This window comes from Fusarium oxysporum, chromosome 12 (assembly GCF_000149955.1).
Source record: "Fusarium oxysporum f. sp. lycopersici 4287 chromosome 12, whole genome shotgun sequence".
NCBI classification, from domain to species: domain Eukaryota; kingdom Fungi; phylum Ascomycota; class Sordariomycetes; order Hypocreales; family Nectriaceae; genus Fusarium; species Fusarium oxysporum.
Genome location: NC_030997.1, coordinates 1628226 through 1646220, shown reverse-complemented (window position 1 = coordinate 1646220; position 17995 = coordinate 1628226). Strand labels below are relative to the sequence as shown.

At 48.2% G+C, this 17995-nt stretch overlaps 8 protein-coding genes across 9 annotated transcripts; 3 read left to right on the top strand and 5 right to left on the bottom strand.

Annotated features, from left to right (window-relative positions):
- Positions 1-20: 20 nt before the first annotated feature.
- FOXG_14616 (uncharacterized protein) lies at positions 21-779 on the bottom strand (the record flags this gene model as incomplete). Its single annotated transcript, XM_018394671.1, has 1 exon — positions 21-779. One exon carries the CDS (start codon positions 777-779, stop codon positions 21-23), a length of 759 nt encoding a protein of 252 aa, XP_018254202.1.
- Positions 780-2437: 1658 nt separating this feature from the next.
- On the top strand, positions 2438-3189 carry FOXG_21587 (uncharacterized protein). Its single transcript, XM_018401931.1, has one exon. The coding sequence runs from the start codon at positions 2524-2526 to the stop codon at positions 2827-2829; it is 306 nt and encodes a 101-aa protein (XP_018254201.1). The 5' UTR covers positions 2438-2523; the 3' UTR covers positions 2830-3189.
- FOXG_14615 (uncharacterized protein) lies at positions 2440-4356 on the bottom strand. Of its 2 annotated transcripts, XM_018394669.1 has the most exons (3): positions 3806-4356; positions 3183-3756; positions 2440-3131 (listed from the first exon to the last, which is right to left on the bottom strand). In XM_018394669.1, the coding sequence occupies exons 1-3, from the start codon at positions 4317-4319 to the stop codon at positions 2996-2998; spliced, it is 1224 nt and encodes a 407-aa protein (XP_018254199.1). In that variant the 5' UTR covers positions 4320-4356; the 3' UTR covers positions 2440-2995. The 2 variants fall into 2 exon arrangements, with proteins under 2 accessions (XP_018254199.1, XP_018254200.1); XM_018394670.1 differs by having other exon boundaries at positions 2440-3756.
- Positions 4357-4552: 196 nt separating this feature from the next.
- Positions 4553-5473, top strand: FOXG_14614 (uncharacterized protein; the record flags this gene model as incomplete). Its single annotated transcript, XM_018394668.1, has 1 exon — positions 4553-5473. The coding sequence occupies one exon, from the start codon at positions 4553-4555 to the stop codon at positions 5471-5473; it is 921 nt and encodes a 306-aa protein (XP_018254198.1).
- A 391-nt stretch (positions 5474-5864) lies between these two features.
- On the top strand, positions 5865-7540 carry FOXG_14613 (uncharacterized protein; the record flags this gene model as incomplete). The annotated part of the gene is made up of 5 exons (XM_018394667.1): positions 5865-5942; positions 6026-6536; positions 6586-6860; positions 6929-7167; positions 7228-7540. 5 exons carry the CDS (start codon positions 5865-5867, stop codon positions 7538-7540), a joined length of 1416 nt encoding a protein of 471 aa, XP_018254197.1.
- A 127-nt stretch (positions 7541-7667) lies between these two features.
- On the bottom strand, positions 7668-13020 carry FOXG_21586 (uncharacterized protein). Its single transcript, XM_018401930.1, has 19 exons — positions 12492-13020; positions 12338-12438; positions 11535-12286; positions 11457-11476; positions 11251-11401; positions 11140-11203; positions 10975-11093; positions 10906-10930; positions 10754-10835; positions 10130-10689; positions 9938-10051; positions 9700-9886; positions 9582-9647; positions 9457-9514; positions 8521-9392; positions 8381-8458; positions 8298-8318; positions 8143-8238; positions 7668-8041 (listed from the first exon to the last, which is right to left on the bottom strand). The coding sequence occupies exons 1-19, from the start codon at positions 12909-12911 to the stop codon at positions 7745-7747; spliced, it is 4083 nt and encodes a 1360-aa protein (XP_018254196.1). The 5' UTR covers positions 12912-13020; the 3' UTR covers positions 7668-7744.
- A 1338-nt stretch (positions 13021-14358) lies between these two features.
- Positions 14359-15774, bottom strand: FOXG_14610 (uncharacterized protein; the record flags this gene model as incomplete). Its single annotated transcript, XM_018394666.1, has 1 exon — positions 14359-15774. One exon carries the CDS (start codon positions 15772-15774, stop codon positions 14359-14361), a length of 1416 nt encoding a protein of 471 aa, XP_018254195.1.
- Positions 15775-16166: 392 nt separating this feature from the next.
- Positions 16167-17991, bottom strand: FOXG_14609 (uncharacterized protein). The gene is made up of 3 exons (XM_018394665.1): positions 17266-17991; positions 16550-17217; positions 16167-16499 (listed from the first exon to the last, which is right to left on the bottom strand). Exons 1-2 carry the CDS (start codon positions 17950-17952, stop codon positions 17161-17163), a joined length of 744 nt encoding a protein of 247 aa, XP_018254194.1. The 5' UTR covers positions 17953-17991; the 3' UTR covers positions 16167-16499; positions 16550-17160.
- Between the last annotated feature and the right edge of the window lie 4 nt (positions 17992-17995).

The window sequence follows — 17995 nt, the reverse complement described above, 5'->3', positions numbered from 1 at the left end:
CAATTCCCATGCAGTACCGTTTAACCACAAAGTGCACCCAGAAGCGGGATAGTTCCTGCTCCAAAGGGAACCGTCTCTCCGATAATTGCTCCAAGCTTCTCAACAATCGACTTGCAATCTCCACCCGAAGTAATTCCAGTAAGACCATCAGTCTTGGCATTCATCCAGCCATATTGATTGCAGTTGTTGAAGATGGCAGACTGATGGAAGTTGGGAGCATATCCCTGCCAGGCCTTGACACGAGAGCATGCTCGTCCTCCACTGGGGCACGCAACCTCCTCAGACCAAACTTGGTTTCGCCCAGACGCATCGGCGAGAGATTGAGCAAGAGCATTACGCATGTCCCACCCTGAGTAAACGCCTTGAGCACTGACTTTGATATCCTTGGAATAGATACCAGTAGCAGTAACGTACTTTGTGCTTCGGGCCCAGTCACTACCACTATCGCATCCTCCTTCATGGCACAGATCATAGACGTGATGGAACAAATCGTAGGGGTTGAAAGAACCAAACTTGACAAAGTTCCTGCCGCTGGTGACGACGGTGTGCATGCCAGAGCCGTGGCAGCTGTATCGCTTGGCATGGTTGGTCTTCTTGGCTTCGACGTAGTAAGGGTTGTCGAGGAGACGGTCCTCACAATTCTTTTCAGCGAGACATTTCTCAAGGATAGGACCACCAAGCCAGAAGCTGAAGTCTGTCACGGGGTTTTGAGCTGGAGCGGGCGTAGCAGCTGCGAAGGCTACTGAGCTCAGAGCGAGAAGGGCAGTTGAGACGAGCATTGTGATGATGAAATGGTATCGAGCTATCGTAAGAGAGGAGAGAGTTGTCAAATTGTCTGAGGATGAGGACAAGAAATAAGTCAATAAGGGCAGTAGCCACGTATTTATACACGGTCCTCGAGGCTCACCGCGGCTGTCGAGCCTGTTCAATTTCTTTCCATTGCAATGCCATGACATGTGCAAGGCTGAGCATAGCTTGACGTCTAATAATCCAACTTTCCTTTTTCGCACGAAAAGCTAGGTTAAGAGTGCACTAAAACAAATATCGTTCCATCTAATCAGGATCCCGCATCGTGAAAGCCTCTCAATTGAGCAGCTCTTGGCAGGGGATATAGTTCTAAATGGTCTCGACTGCCGGGGGCGGCAAGGATTCGGCATTGACGCTTGGCAGAAGCTTGTTCCTAAGCTTGTATTTTCGCTTATTTTTAACCACCATTGTGCTGTTTACGGCTGATGACCCTATCACAGGTCTGTATTCCTGCTGTAAATTCGGCCGCTTTGGTGGAGTTGTTTCACGGCAGACCTGGCCCACTTATTGGTCTGTCAGCAGCTTACTTAAGGGACTTTTGCCGAGCTTCCAGGCAACGGGAGGCAAGGAAAGTTAAGACCTTTTTCCTAAGTGACGAAAAGGCTTAGGTAAGTTTACTGTATCTCAGTAGATCTTTAGACCAGTTAATTTTGGCACCTTGTTTTAATGTCAGAACCCGAGGCTGAGGTCCTTGTTGGCTTCGGGCGATAAGAAGCTTATCAATACGAGATAAGATAACGAAACGCAGGGCATGTTTCATTTTGGTTATTTATAACTGGGGCTTGGAGATGATACTGTGGAATTGAAGTGACATCGCCTACTTTGACTGGGCTTTTGCTTCTCAGCCGCACCGGTTTTGCCTCGGCGTCGCCGTCCATAAGTGGGAGTCAGGTTTGGCGAAAGAAGAGGACCTGATATTCTGTACTAATTTTATCATAGCATCTGTCTCAGGTCTTGGGCAGAGGCGATGAATATTCATAATTACCCTATACCCGCATCTTAGGCATTAAAATGATCTCTCTAAAAATAATAGTAAGAAAGTGCTAATGCTCTGCATGGAGAACAATACTAGTGTCTGTTTTTGAGTCGCTGCCTACAAGCCATAGTGGCGAGTTGTGCGTATTCATTCTGACATTTCAACTGAGCCGTCACAACCTGTTAATACACGCCATATCGTGACGACAAAATATCTACAAAGTCAACAAAACCAACTCGAATTTTAGTCGTATTACAGCAAAGTTCACACTATAGAATCTCCACTCAATAATTCTTTTACCTTCTTATCACTTCCAATGATTTATAGAGTATCCCGTTGGCGCCAGCGTGGAAGAGTTGTCAAGAGGAGAAACTTGCCAAGCAAAGACCCGATTAGCGAGGAATATTGCAATGTGGGTGGGGTTTTCGGCAGGATTATCCGACCTGGCCAATACAGGACCTTCATGAAAACACCTTCTCTCTTCAGGCCCTCGATCTGTCAAATAATGAGTTCTGTCTGTCTCCATATGCCCGATAAAGGGAAGTCGGCAAGGGCGGCAGGATAAAGGTTCAGAGCGATCATCATGTGATAACTAAATGATCTGATACCTGGTGGAGCATATATACCACGGCTGAGCTTCACCTGCACGCGCCATTAAAATTGAAAACCAGGAACAAACCATAAATTGAAACCACCAACGGCTCTTACTAGAACCCCGAGGCTTTCGAATTTCCAGCGTCATGCCACCTTTCGCTCTTATCTTCAAGTTCGCCATATTCTTCATTTGTAGAGCAATGGCATTTCTCTCTCCCCGAGATGCATATCACATTGATGATCTTGAGCGCTACGACGCGTTTATGAAAACAATGGCCGGGACTCAGTATCTCCATTTATACCCAGGGAATCAAGTCATCAAACTGGATGTCTACGAGTACCCATCTGACGAACTTGTCAAATCTGGTGGATTTAAGCCAAGCGCAAAGGCCGATGCCTACTGGGAACAGGAGGATGAGTTCGAGAAAGAGTTTCTAATACGGCAGGAATGACACAAGGAGGATGAATCAGAGTTCAAGATGATGTGATTAAAGGAGGGGCAGGAGCCTCTTATACAGAAGGGTGCAGACGCATGCGATCAGAATTATTGCCCAGGTATTCTCATCGCACTGTCACCTTGTCAAGGTGGACTGGAATCAGAAAGAATATATAGAAAGATTATAAAGCAATCCCCTTCATAGCTAACCAGCCTTTTGCCTCAGTAAGTCCCATCAACGATGTCAGACATATCTTGCCAAAAGCATCAATGTCATCCTTCTGGGCATCGTGGATTATCGTCTCCAAGAAATTCAGTCTGTTCATCGTCAGCTAAAGAAACAACAAACAAAACTCAATGTTGACTTACGCGCTCACATTTATCACGAAGTGTTTCTTATTTCGCCACGCCAGTGCAAAGTCAACAGCATCTTGAGCTTTCCATAAATGCGCAGACATAGTGACAGACCGATTCACAGCGATGTTTTTATTCTGGCCGCATCTATTACCTGACTCGCCTTTCATGAAGTAATATGTCAACATGAAAAAGTTTATCATGCCGAGGGTTCTTTTGGCTGATTCTTGGAAGATCCAGTTTGTCCAGAAGGCTTGTGCTGCAGAGGCAGGATAGAGGGGAATGAGATCTGCGGTGTGATCTGGTGAGTCTGCTGTTTCATCGAAAGCGATGTAGGGGATGAGGGCGTTGGATGCTTCTTCGAGGTGAGGCATGGTAGATTCGTAGATGGCATAGGTTCGGGAATCATTATCTTGTAGGCGGAGTACTTGATATATGAAGAGGGCCTGTGCATATGCCAGAGTTTCTAGTGGTGTCATTGCTGGAGAACTGGAAAGAAGTTCTTGTACACGACTTTCCACGTTGTCGCGGATGACTCTGGCGTTGAGATGATTTTTTGCTGCATGGAGTGCAGCAGAAGATACCGCATCTATATTGACGTGTTATGCATGCGTTGGCGGGACATGGAATCGACTCACGTTGCATAGATTTAGGCATTCCCTCATCATACAAGTGCGAATGGCACCAGGGCGTCTGATTCTCCGAAACCATTTGAGAAGGGCCCTTTAATATTGTATCCATAGCATACTGAAGCCGGGACGTAATTGCCCTTGTAACTTGAGGAACAGTAACAAGTTGAGACCGATTCAACGCATTTTGAGCCGTGGTTGAAAGCCGTGGCGAAGACCAATTGGAAGCATCGCAATCTAACGAACCTTGGAACAGCTGGTCTGTAAAATCGTCCGTCGGTTCCAGAATCGAATCAAAAATCCCAAGGCATGATGGCGTAAGCGAACCCTCAATCCCAGAAACTGGAATCAAGGGCTGTATGCAGCTGACGCCCACGCGCTGTGGAGGCGCATAAGGATAATGGCAGTGGATATTCCGCTGAGCGCAGCGCTGACATGTTGGACGCGCTAGATCGCATCTCCGCCGCGCCTTTTTGCAGGCCTGACAGGACTTCCGTCGGGCTGGCGGGTCGCTGCGCTCCATGGATGATGGGTGAGATGGAATTTTGGTGTTTTGCGAGGAGGTAAGATGGTGGAAGTGCGCTGAGGGACCCAGAGAACAGCGGAATTCCGCTCATCAGCCCCACAAATGGACGACGGAGTAGCGCATAGCAGATGTACTGTACCTCAAAACAACGAGATATAAAACAGCTTGACCGCCAACAATTAAAAGCAATATTTTTATATCATAGTCAAGCAAACATTCACTCCATTACCATGTCTCTCCCAACAGTCTACGTCGTCGCTGCTACAGGCACCCAAGGCTCAGCAGTATGTCGCCACCTCCGCCAATCAAACTGGTCTGTCCGCGCTACAGTGCGAAACATCGAGTCCCCTCAAGCCCAAGCCCTCGCTAAGATCGGCGTCGTGTTGAACTCTGGCAATTGGGACGATGAAGAGGCCCTTACTGCCGGTCTTACAGGCTGCAACAAGCTGTTCCTCGCTCTTGGGCCCAATTACAGCAATCTTGACGATGAGCGTATCTGGGCTCAGAGAATTATTGCACTGGCTAAAAAGGCGGGCGTTGAAGATGTTGTGTACTCGAGCTCTATTAGCGCCGATGCTCCTGAGAAGCGCACGCTTCTTCCCCCTAGTCACTTTCTCTTCAAGAGCCTTTTCATCAAGAATGTTATTGAAGGGCTTGTTCAGCGTGCTGGATTCAAGCACTGGACTATCATCCGTCCAGGGTTTTTCATGTCCAACCTTCTCGCCCCAAAAGCTCGGATCTACAGCGACTTATTCGAGCGCAACGCTTGGTTGACCGCCCTAAAGCCCGACACCAAGCTCAACCTCGTCGACCCGCAAGATATTGCTAAATTCGCTTTCGCCGCCTTTAACGAGCCTGAAAGATTTAACGGGGAAGGGATTGACCTTGTCAGCGAGAGGTTGACGGCCGTGCAGATGATGGAGATTCTGTCTGATGCGACTGGGCGAGACATGAAGGCCGAGTTTTACACTGATGAGCAGGTTGCTCAGGCTATGGATACAAACCCGTTTATTGGATCGCAGGTATTCTTGAGGGATGGAGAGAAATGCGTTGATGCTGAGAGGGTCAAGATGTGGGGAACTGGATTGGGTAGCTTCAAGGAGTTTTTGGTCCGCGAGAAGGATGCCGTGTCTGAGACATATGCCTTGTAGGGCAACCAACAGATCGGATGCAAGTTCGGATGCCAGCGATAACATGCGGGAACAAAGATTGTTGAATTTACAATTCTGAGATTCTTTCTAATAGGGATTTGATGATAAATAATGCTCATGTGGTGCCCAGAACGATACTATTATCCTTCATTTTATGACAATATCTGTCAAACACACCCGCGATGTCTACTGGCACATGTCATAGCATGATGGGGCTCACAGCCGTCCAGCATTTCCTTAACTTCAAGCGTTATTCAAGACCACCAGCCTCCGAATCCGAAATCTGTTGGTAGGTGGAATGAAAATACAATTGTGCAATGTAGGGATGAAAACTTTCTCTTGGCACTTCTGAGTGGCTAGCTGATCTCTCATCTCCTCCTTCGATCGCATTATGGCGGCTGAGACATCGGCCGCTCCTTATTTTCGTGCCTCAAGTAGTCCCCATGATCCCTCTCTTCATTTACCTTGTGTAACCTTTCGTCACATCAGAAGCTCTACCAAGCTTAGAGATGAAGAGACACATATCCTTCGCAGCTCTACTGAAAGCCGTAGCTGCTTCCCCCGAAAACGATCTTGCGCCGAGGGAAGCAGAGACATATTGTGGCCTTCCAAACGTCCCTTGGTCAAACAACAGCTGCGGCTTCTACAACAAATGGTATCGTTGAATCAGAAGGGCAAACGGTTATCTTCCTCATCCAACTCCCTGACGACAACCGAAAGCGCAGCATCAACAAACGAGAAGTAGGGGGGTTTGTAGGCGACGGTAGTCCTGATACCTGCACTTTTGCCTCCAGCTTTAACCTCGCCGAGGGTCAGCTCTTCAAGAGTGGCAATCCCATTTATTATTCTGGTGAAGCCTATAAAGAGCTGGAAAGTCAAGGGCTTCCGCCGTCAGATGCAATAACAAAGGGATTTGCCTCGACTGGAACATCGCTTAGCTTCCAAAGTAATGAGTTGCCGAACGGAGAGGCAGGCTTCTGTCAAACATCTGATGGGCAGGTCTATATCACGTTCACATCTGCGCCGCCTGGATGTACTTCAGTCACGCTTGGTGTTTATGACGGTACGCTACTTCGTTATACAGAGGTCTTTCGTTACTAACTTTCTTTTAGTTTCTCGATGCCAGAATGGCAAGCTTGTTGGTGTTGATGACCTTAGCTCCACTTCGTCTATGGTTACAACTAAAGAGAGCAGCGTCGTATCGGAAGAAGCTACCAGCCTCTCTTCTGAAGCTGTCGAATTATCCACCTCCAATTTGGAATTGACAACACTCCAGCCCGATCTCACCTCATCCTACAAAACACTATCCAGTACTGAAAACATAGCTTCAACTACGTCCCTCGAGGTAGATGACTCAGCCTCTGAGTCCGTCACATCAACCTCGGAAGTATCTTCATCTGAACCGGTCGAGTCACCACTATTGCTGACAATACTTTCATCGCTTTGTCCTCGGAGGCATCATCTTTAGGAACAACGACTGACCTTGCGGAAGATACAGCTCTAGACACAGCCACAGAAATCTCTACCACGGCGGATGAAACAACCTTCGAGGCCACTACAACTCCAGAGCCTCCAACAACTACTGTCGACACTTGTGTAGCAGGCATAACCTCAGTTGGAGGCTCACCTCCCTTGCAAGATCGTATCGATGACTGTGAAGAGTTCAATGTGATCACCGTCAGCCCATACACAGTGTAAGTCCTATGAAACATCCCAAAAATTCCATTAGCAATTGACTAATAAGCCTGTCAAAGTACCGAGACCATTTTATCCAAGCGATGGGAATATCGCATCCCAACAGGCTGGCCCACTGCAAGACCCACCAACAAACAACTTGTTCGCCGTCAAGACCCTGAAGCTACTACCATCTTCCCAAGCAAGACTCCCGCTTATGCTACGTATTGTGACTCGGCTGAGGAGTATTACGATGCGTGCTCTAGCGCTGGTGTTACTGCTGTGACGACTACTTTGCCGACACCTACTGAAACCGAGACGGAAGAAGAGCCTGCGTGTCGTGGTGCGTCGATGGTGAAGAGGGCGGGTGAAGGCTTGGGATATCAGTTTTGAGGATGATTGGGATGTTATCCGTATCCTGGGTGGAGATATTTCTGAGCGGTTGCTAGAAGACTTTCGTTTGTTGTCAGGATGCGTGATTATACAATGAATCTTTTCTTATCGATACAATATATTCCTTCTAAAATGATAATGAGATGAGAGATTAACCAATACCATGAAATACTAGTCTGAGTTGATCTAAGTGGTAACCTGCATTTACCAAAGCTCCTTAGCAATCTCGCAATAGAATCTCTCATCTTCCTTCAGCCTATAAAATGAGATAAAGCATTTAGGGTATGCGATAGGGTTTTTGATGTCCAAGTCCTTTTGGCTGGGCACCGAGGGCTCACCATTATTGCACTCGTAATTGTTGATAAGCGCGGCCTTGTAGTCGTCCACAACGTTTTCCATCTCAGTGATCTCGGAAACGAAGTCGTCGTTATATAGAATTCCGAACCGCCGAATCGTTCCCCCCTGATAACGGTGGTCACTATGTCCGAAGCATATGCAGCGCTATAAAACGACACGACTTGTTAGTTGAGGTGCAAGATTGGGGGAGGGGGGTTTAGTATAGCTGGGTATCTTCATTGACGGATGAACATCAAAAGTCATACCTTATCATGCCAGATACATCCAGGCAACTTCTTAGTGCAGACTTCCTCTGTTAGCTTTTGCGTCCAATCTGTTGGATCTTTCGGCTCAGTTCTTCGCTGTCGCATATAAAAGTCAGAGTGATATTAGGAAGGAGAAGAAGGTAAGGAAAACGCACCAGGCTGCACTCGTCGTCGGGCTATCAGGGAGAGAAGTCAAGTCAGCGAAGCATTTTGAAGAGGAAGGGAAGCGAATACATACATGGCTCGCCATTAAAGCATACCACCCATCAATTTTGCCATTGCCATTCATAAGCGCTCTCGTTTTTGCAAACTCGAGCTGCGATAAAGGTCAGTTCGACAAGAACACAAACAATCAGCCGACAAAGAACAGCAACGTACCCATTTCTTATGCGTGCCCTCGACGTATGTCTTCATCGCCTCTGTGACAGCCGGCTCTGATAACCACTGGCCCTGATCAAAGTTGTCGAGAACAAAGTCCTCGGCGGTAGTGTCCTTGATTTCATCAGGCAGCTTACCTGAGAGGACTCCCTCGACATATCCGTTGGTAACGTTGAGTATGGCACCAAAAACCTTACCGTAGGCGTTCTCCAGGTCGTCCTTGAGATCTTCCTTGGTGACCACCTTGCTGAAACTTCCACTGTTGGCAGACGCCTGGGCGAAGGCGCCCGACAAGAAGGTCAGGGAGCCTGAGATACCGGGGGCTTTTGCTCCAAGGCCGGCGCCTGAGGTAAGGATACCAACCAGCATGTTGAGGATCAAAGCACGGTCGTCGCTGGGCGGTTCACCATACTTATCGACGATATCCTTGATACCGCCTGATAGCTGGTCAATACTGAAGTTGACAGACTTTGTCCAGATCTTGTGAAGAGCGCTGAACAGATTGGAAATCTGCACATGGACATAAAAGGCTTCGGGCGGCGTGTACGTTGTGCAAGCCGTTGCGCCAGGTCCAACACACGTTGTCGATCCGAGATCCTTACAGTCCATTGTTGATCCGCCCTGCTGACCACCGGCTATGACGGCCTTGAAGAACTTATCTGTCCAGTTCTCGGCCTTGTTCTTGGTGATGAAGTCCTTGAACCACTGGGCCGCACCGCTCTTGGTCCATGTCTCGGATATCTTGGCTTGGTCCTTGGAGTCAAAGTTCATCTTGCAAATCTTGTCGGTGTCCACGCCCTTCTCTGGTAGATCGATTTCCTTGATGTCATCGCCTACGGAACCGCCACCTGTCTTGGGTAGACCAGGGTCCTCTGCAATTAGTAATGTAAGATTAGTATAAGACACAATGCCATGTACAGAGTGATGATTACTTACTGTCTGCAGGAGCATCGTCTCCACCAGTTGAGCCACATTTGTTCCAGTACGTCCATGCCTGGTTTCTAGGTGTCAGCCACGCCTACACCATCTTCAAAGAGCAGCTTTTGAGATCAATAACAAACCTTGTTCGTTGACGGATCAAGCTTGACCATATCAGCTCTTCCTAAACCGCCTTGGTTGGTAAAGTGCTAAGTATAATGGATCAGCCAGCAAGCATCAGTCATAGAAGTATCAACCCACCATGTTCTCGCCTCGGTCAATGGGGTTGTAGAGCATTCCACGGTTGGTCCAAGAGAAGGAACTCCCTCCTTGAGCTTTGTGCCCATTGTTGGTAAAGACATTGACAGCTCCCGTGTACTTGTCGACATGTAGAAGATCAGCTCGTCCAGACGCTTCTACGTCGGCAAACCGTATGCTAGCTCGATCCCTTGAGGAGTAGTGAGTAGTAGCAGGCGTAGGTGCGGGAATTGTAGCTTACCATCCCTCTGAGAACTTGACTTGACCAACGGATTCTAACCCGGAGGCCTTGTTAAGCCAACCCGTAATGAGTCCGTTCTTCTCAATGCACAATACGTCAGCTCGCCCATCACCGCTGGTAAGATTTGTTAGTCCTCGACATGGCTAAGTTGGAGTCGGGCCATGGACAAGATCTTGCCTATGGGGGACTTACTCAATGTCGTGAATCCTCATTCCCAGGTCGAATATCCCGACACCCCAGCCTTGGTTGCAACCGGGCGCTGCATGAAGAGTATTGCTGTCAAACGTCATGCGGCCAGACGCCGTTTGGTAAGTATTCTGATAGATAGTCAGAGCCCCAGTTGCCTTGTCCTGTACAATGATGTCACATTTGCCATCGCCCGTCCAATCGGCCAAATGTATACCGTTTCTCGGTCCAGGAACCCTGAGGTCAAACGAGATAGCATGACCCCATGCAGGCGGCGAGTGGATGTTGACGTTGATCTCATCGACCCTACCGTCTTGATAGATCCAAACGAGGTCGTCGCTCCCAGAGTTGCGCATATCGCAGTAATAGCTGCCGTCGGCCTTGAGTTTCGTGCCGCCCTCTCCCTTGTTCTCCCAGACAAGAACATCATAAGTATCCTTCTGTTCCTTGAGGAGAATATAGTCGAGGCGGTTGGAGCCGTAGATCCGCCCAAATTTTATGCTGTCTTGGACGCCAGTGGAACTTTGACCGGCGTGCGTAAGACCTGCAGATCTCCAATTGGGCACCTATTGACCGTTGTTAATAAACTAATCCTTTCAATCTTGACCATTGTTTGTATCTTAGACTCACTATGCCCTTGCCGGTTCCTCTATTGTTGATCCATGTCCGGACATTGCCATTGCCGCCTATGTATAGGACATCGCTCCGAAAACTGTGTAGAGATGTCAGCCCAGGCATTGCCAGCCTTTGATCATCAAGATATGGACGTGAAAGTGACATACTCTCCGTTGATATCGGCTGCCGCTTCTGTTAGTTTCATGGTCAAGAAGTGATATCAGGATAGGACTTACCAAGGATTATACCGGACTTATCCGGGAGATCGATGTCAAAGACAGTGCCACGGATTCCATCAACTGTGCTGAATCCCTGCCATTGTGGTTTATCACCCCAGCCACCATTCCGGGAGCATCTGGCACTGTCAGCTATCAAACCTGCCGTGATCAGAGATTGCTTACCCAATCTCGCCTGCGGACTTGACGAGGCAAAAGTCCGCTCTCCCATCGCCGTCGATGTCTGGAACTCGAATTAGTAACAGGGCAAGGGGGATGATTGCAACAACCACTGACCTGCGATGCGTACATCGGTTGCTTTCAAGCCACCAAACTCGCCAATAATTTGCCCGATACTTTCGAACTTTGGAGGGTTCCCGCCACGATTGAGTGAGGCCCACACAGCGTTCTCCTTGATGCAGAAAAAGTCATCCAGGCCATCATTGTTCTACCATTTGTCAGTCTCTTCCAGCTCAAAAGCGTCTTATTTTAGTTCTGCTCACAAGATCGGCGAAGGCATAGCCTGATCAAAACCACTATTAGCATCGTTTCGGAACTGTGCAGCACCTGAGAGTACTTACGAGGGCCCAAATCACAATTCATGTCAACGTCAAACTGTACGGACTTGTCAAACTTGCCTCCTCCCAGGTTTTGACGGAACCAGTATGCGTTCTTGTCCTTGGTATTGTGGTAAACGCGGATCCAATCATCGAGAGCGGCTGTGCGAGCCGCATTGGGGTCGCCCTTGACAATATTGGCGAAGAAGATGTGCCAAGGGATTGCATCGGTGATTGATTTGGGGTCACTGCCCTTGTCGATGACGGCGCTGTCGAGAGTCCCGCGCGCAGTGCTCGCATGAACGTAGTTGCCATCATCGTGGCCACTCCCAAGTTGAGACTGAGCGGGAAGGCCCGAGTTTCCAGCAACCTTTTTGCACTGGTTGGTCTGTCCAGTGGCTGCATCGTTGATACCGTTGACTGCTGCCGGTGGCTGGATGCGATCCTCGATCTGGCTGATGGCATCCCACCAGACTCCAGCAAACCACTTGTAGCCATCGTCGGTCGGGTGATCGTTGTCCGGCCCAATGTCGCTCAGCTTCATGACATCGCGTATATCAGCGAGTCCGATGCGGGTCCCCTTCTTGTATCCCTTTGCCACGCTCCTAATTTGCCTGCTGATGTCTTTGGAGCAGGCATCTCGGTCCGGATCTCCGTTTCTGAGGAGGGTAGATAGAATGACTGTTACGCCAGGGACGCTGGCGAATATGTCATCTACCATTTCTTTGGTCCGCTCACCTGCTTTGCTCGGATCACCTCCCTTGTTGCAGTCATTCCTGTAACCATGTCAGCTGTGTATATTGAACATATCAGCATGATGTACTGACAATCCTGCGTTGATAAGGACCAAATTGGGTTTCATCCACTTGCTTTCTTTCCAGGCGCCAAATACGGAGTTGATCATCCAACCAGGATGGCCTTCATTGTCCTAACGAGTGTTAGCTCTGCCTCTGCATAAAGTTCCAAGCTTGTTCAACTCACCGAGTCTGCCATAGTACCATCCCTCTCCGATCCCACCATATTGACTTTCCAGCCATGGAAACGGAGCTGAGATCGAAGCCACTTGCGGTAGCCGTTGCCATCACTTGACTTGTAGCCTTGTGTGATAGAAGCACCAAGTGGCATTACTCTCAGGTAAAAGTCTTTGGCAGCTCTGCGATGAAGGCCGGACGTTTGATCAACCGTGGCGGTCAAATTATCGACTCCGTCCGGGTCCAAGTTAGTAAAGCTTGACGACTCTCGAGAATCGTGGCCTCGAACGTCCAGGCGATCGATATCAGGCGCATTGTCGCTCCCATGGGATGAGATACGATCTGTGGGATGAGAAACACTCGTGTGGGGGCAAAGAAGAAGGCCAAGTATGATTGCGACGGCGGCATGGCCGCTGCGAAGTATCCGCATGTTCACGTCTCGATGCACTTAGCTTAACTAGAAGCTTAAAGGATATTTCTGGAAAATGGAAGATGTAAGCTTTGCAGTTTTATACCAAACCCATTATGACCTCCTCAATATGGTCTCTCTCGAAATTTCTCAATATGGTACGGCTTCTGCGCCTGAGTGATTATACGACCCTCAAAGGATTCAGATCCCACAATACTCGAGATCATCATACCATTGTGTCTGACTAAGATAAACATATCTATGGACCGCAAGTCTTGGCATTCTCCGTTCCGATCCCTCTATGATTGGGTTGCTCGTTCACGCCCTTGCATCATTGGCTTGCTCACAAGCGAGACAAGGATGGCGATGTATCCATATGATTACTCAACTCCACACCCATCTCAAGAACAACCAAATTTGGCCGGAACCTTTGAACTGCTTCCTTCTTCTTCCAGTTGTCTCCGTGTGAAACTTCATTTACTGTAGCTTAATGGTATACCTCGGCATCTCAATTAGATAAAAGTGGATAAATGGCCGAGATTCTGGATCTTGGGGACTATCAGAAGATAAGACGGTAGTGAAATCTGCATCAAGTGAGTTTTGATGACTTTCTCATAACACGCTCCAGAATAATGTTTTCATATGAACGCATTATAGGTTTGTAGTCGGTTTTCGTAATATTATAATGAAAGAGAAGTCTTGCATTGATTCACGTCTTACTATTCTCTTGGTCGCATTTCTCATCTTGCGCTCGGTTGAAACAAGCCTATCAAACAGCTTTTGCCACAAGATTGGTCGGGTGGATGAGTAGGACCACCTTTCCCTCAGCAGTCTAAATTTAACCTTACGGTTGCCCTGCAGAGTCTGTCGGCAGGATGGCCTTATGACCTGGCGATCTGACAGGGCTGTGTCAGAAAAGGGAGTATAGCCACATGCGCCGCATCTTAAACTGCCAGCCAACCACGCGCCTTTCCTGAGCCGGGAAGAAGAGGGAGATACTATCCTTGCCTAAGCTGTGTTTTTTATTGCTGATTGGCTGGGCCTTGATCGACATGTTGCCTGCCAAGCCTCCCGTTCGGCACTTACATCCGTGAACTCAATCTCACATAAGACGGAGAGTTAATCTTACCTAAGTCGGGAGAGGCGCTCGAGATCGGCCAAGTGGACCCCGTCGCTCATTCAGTCAGTCTGGTTCTGTGACATGGGCTGAATGGAGTGAAATGCACATTGAAGGGGCACATGTCATCCGTGTCACTGATGATGAACAGTTCAGGGCATGCCAGGTCAAGCCTCTCAAAGTGAGGTCGTCAGTTCTTACGACCAGTAAATAAGAACCTTGCTAATCGACTAGACTCGCCAGCCTCGTACAAAACCTTCTTCCTCTTTTTCTCCGTGTATGGATATATTGAACCAGTGTTGAGCTAGCTGCCACAGAGGTCGCTGTGTTCTGCATCCCTCGGTTCTTGCTCTACGAGTGACAGGCAAGAAAACAACCTCCCGAATCTACCTCTAAATCTCTTGTGATCGTCTTCTCCTCACATCCTCCCTCATCAATGAACATCTCCCGAAGCCTTTTCTTCGAAATGCGAGGGAAGTAGTACACTTGCCTCCCAGGGCCCCTCGTCAACTTCTCAATCTCACCCGCGATTTTACCAAATTCTTCGCGTTTATGGCCCGCATGAACACCGTAGTTCATATGCTCCTTCCACAGCGGATCATCCCTTCTAATACAAGTCCCGAGGTCTTTCCACGATGTCATAACGATATAATTCGCGCAAGAGCTTTCTGATCGGACGATGTTGACGGCGTAGTCAGTTGAACAACCGCCACAAGACCATATGCGACCTTCGAGGGCACTGTCAAGCCTTGCCCTTGCTTGACAGTTCACCCAGCAATCTCCCTTGTGAGTCCATAGACACTCTTGTAGTTCTTCGCCGGGAAGGTCAAACTCTTGTAATGATGAATGGCGGAATGACCATTGTCCTTGGTGCCATCCAAACTGCTCGTCTGGGCGAGTGATGAACGGATAAATGTCAGCCCACCTAGCATGGCCACAGATCGTACCGAGTTCGGAGGTCTCCTGAAGAACTCGGTGGAGAGTTCCGGTACCCTGAATGATCTTATTCGCCTCGCGGCCCGCATCTCGTCCGGGAAACAGTATCCTCTGTGACTTTATGAGGACGTGCCCCTGATGGGAGAAATTTACAGTCTGCTGTAGCCGTATAACTAGTTCGTCCTCATCATTGACATACGGTGCCACAAACTGTACACTTGGCTCGCCTGGAAGTAGCGCGTTTGGCGTGAGATGGTGAGACCTCGATATAGCCGCCATGACATCGAAATGAATCTCCCTCGAAAGATACGGAGATATGGACAATCGCTGAAGATGTGAAGCGCCATTACGGATACAGGCTCGCTGGCCTTCTTTTTCAGTGAATGTTCGGCGGCTCTTGCGAGGCTCATGGAATTTCCGGCAAATCTCGCAGAGGATTTCAGAAGGCCACATGCTGCTTTGTTCAAGCCGTTTAAGAAGTTTCCAACGATCGAATCCGTTAAGCTTTGTGGCGTTGCCGAAAAGCCCATGAAGCCAACTTGATGTGAAGGCAAGGCTTGCGCGGTCGATTGGGGCGAGGAGAGTGGCGATTTGAATCAAAAGCTCTGTAGGGAGGCTTTGAAGGGTTTTCAGTGGTGATGACTTTGGTTTGGGCATGATCATCATATCAATGACAGCGGCTGGTATCTTTGCGGGGCGAACTCTCTTCTTGCTGCTTTCTGAGCCATGACCGCTCTGGACCGGTTTTGGTATCAGCATCTGGCTTGGGGGGATAGACTTTCCATGTGGCTTGCGGACAGTCAGGCTTTTCAGCTTGTCGAGAAGATCCATTATGGTTATTCGGTTATCCAACGAGATCACCATGAAGCAGAGTGGTTATGGAGATTGTGGAGGGCGGCCTCCTGTATAAAGAAATGTAGCAAGATTTGTGAAACATGGATAATGAAAAGGAAAAGAAAACTTGAGACGTAGGTCTTAGTTCGTAGTCTCTTATATGAAAGAAATAAATCATCTTAGTGCTAAGAAAAGAAATACTTTAATTGTATTACAAAAGTCAAAGGTTAAACATGTTCTAGCGCAAAGGCTCAAGGCAAAACACCCAATCCTTAACGTTCAAGCTTATTTGTTCACGAAAGTACATATCCCCATCACAGTGTTATATGAGACGCAGTGCTCTACTAGTGGCTCTGGTCTGATGTATAAGTTTCGCTTAAAAGTCAGGACTTGACAACATGAGCTGTATTACTGCGCTCCTGGCCTCTTCAAAACTTACAATTATGATGGGTTCAGAAATCAAAGTATAAGGACACTTTCCGCTTGGTGTTAAATAATTACTTAGTAACCTTTGACATTTAAGCATCACACAGCAACGTTTACTCCCACGCGTCTTCCTCATCGTCGTTCTGGTGCATTGCATCTAGTTCCTCCTTCTCAGTTTTGTTTTCATACCGTACTTCAAAAGTCCCATTGCCCAAGTCGTCCTCAAATATTGTCAGAGATGCGGGCGTTGTTGGACCCTCTCCTCGAAATTGTCTGGGGGTCTTCTTCTCTGTCAACTGCAATTATTTAGCTTTCATGCATTTCACCGTTCAGCTTGGTGACTCACTCCGCGAATGGGAACCCATGTGAATCTGATGCCATGGAAGAAGACAACATGGCCTTTGTCGTAGGGTTCCGTTTTTGACCGTCAAAAACCGTTCTTGACCGTCAAATTCCTAAAGGGGGTTTTTGGCGGTAATTTACGTCAAAAACTCTCCCATTTTAGGCTTAGTGAGTGGCCATATTAGGATTAGCTGGTGTACGGAATAGGTTTAGCGCGTCAAATAACCGATGCAGCACACAAATTATCACCAAATTCCCTTCTGCGCTCTGTTCCTTCACAGCGTTCCTTTAGTGCTACGAACTACCTTCATTGTAAGCTTCGGAATCGGCTTAGTCCACTTAGCACCGATAAGGTCACTTTCATCTATATGAACAGTCGGGTGCTAAAGAGGCTCAAGACGGTCAAAGATAATCCGGCAGAACCGAATGGTTGGGAGACAGTTGACGTTGCTTGGCTGATAAAGATAGAAAACGCCTTCCAAGACTCCATTGTTGTGGATGGCTGGGGTTGGGAAGAGACCGATATGGAAAATAGTGGAGATGAAATGGGCATTGGCCAATGAGAGGTTTTTGACATGCAAAATACCTCGAGGTTTCTGACGTCAAAAACCTTGGTCAGATAGGTAAATTACCGTTCGGTAAATTACCTCGACGGAACCCTACTTTGTCGTTCTGTACCTGTTAATTAAGCAATCAGCAGAGAGGGAAATAGGAACTTACATCATCACTCTGAGTGCTTATCCATCCTTCTGCACTCCCTCCGTGCAGGTAACTTCCCTTTGGAGCCACTTCGCCAAACTCAAGGGCCGTTGTGCTGAACCCAACATCAACGCTTTTGTCTTTAGAGTTCCAGCAATTGACCGATGCATTCTCTGCTGTCCACGTGGAACTGATAATCCACAAGCCGTTTTCTCTGACCTCGGGATATGTTTTCGCTATGCTTTTCGCGTTTTGCTTCATCCACTGAAGGAGAGGCTCTTTATGATAATACCGCTCATGGACAACAGGACCACTGGTCAGAAGAACTGCTCCACGATTTTTATCTGCCTGGAATCGGAAGCAGGCAGAAACTTCGAAGGGCAGTGCAGCTGCAGCCAGCATAGGTATGGCTCCAAGGCCGACACTCAGATCAATGGCGCGACCTCTTGTCTCGTTGCCCAGCTTTGGTCCCCACATTTGTTTCTGAGACGGCGCTCGCTTCAATGTTGTGCCGTCGATGGATGACAAACCCGGTGGCAAGCTTGACGAAGATGTGAGATCTCCGATAGGATTCCAGGCCCCAGTCGAGTCAAAGTATCCGATGAATCCGGGCTGAAACTGACTCGAGGGAATTGGTAGGTACAACGCCGTGCCGAAAGGATGCGCTCGCATGAGCTCGGCATACTTGAGATCTAAAGCCTTGCCCATTATTGTTAGTTATTTGGAAGACTTTATTATATGATGGAGGGGT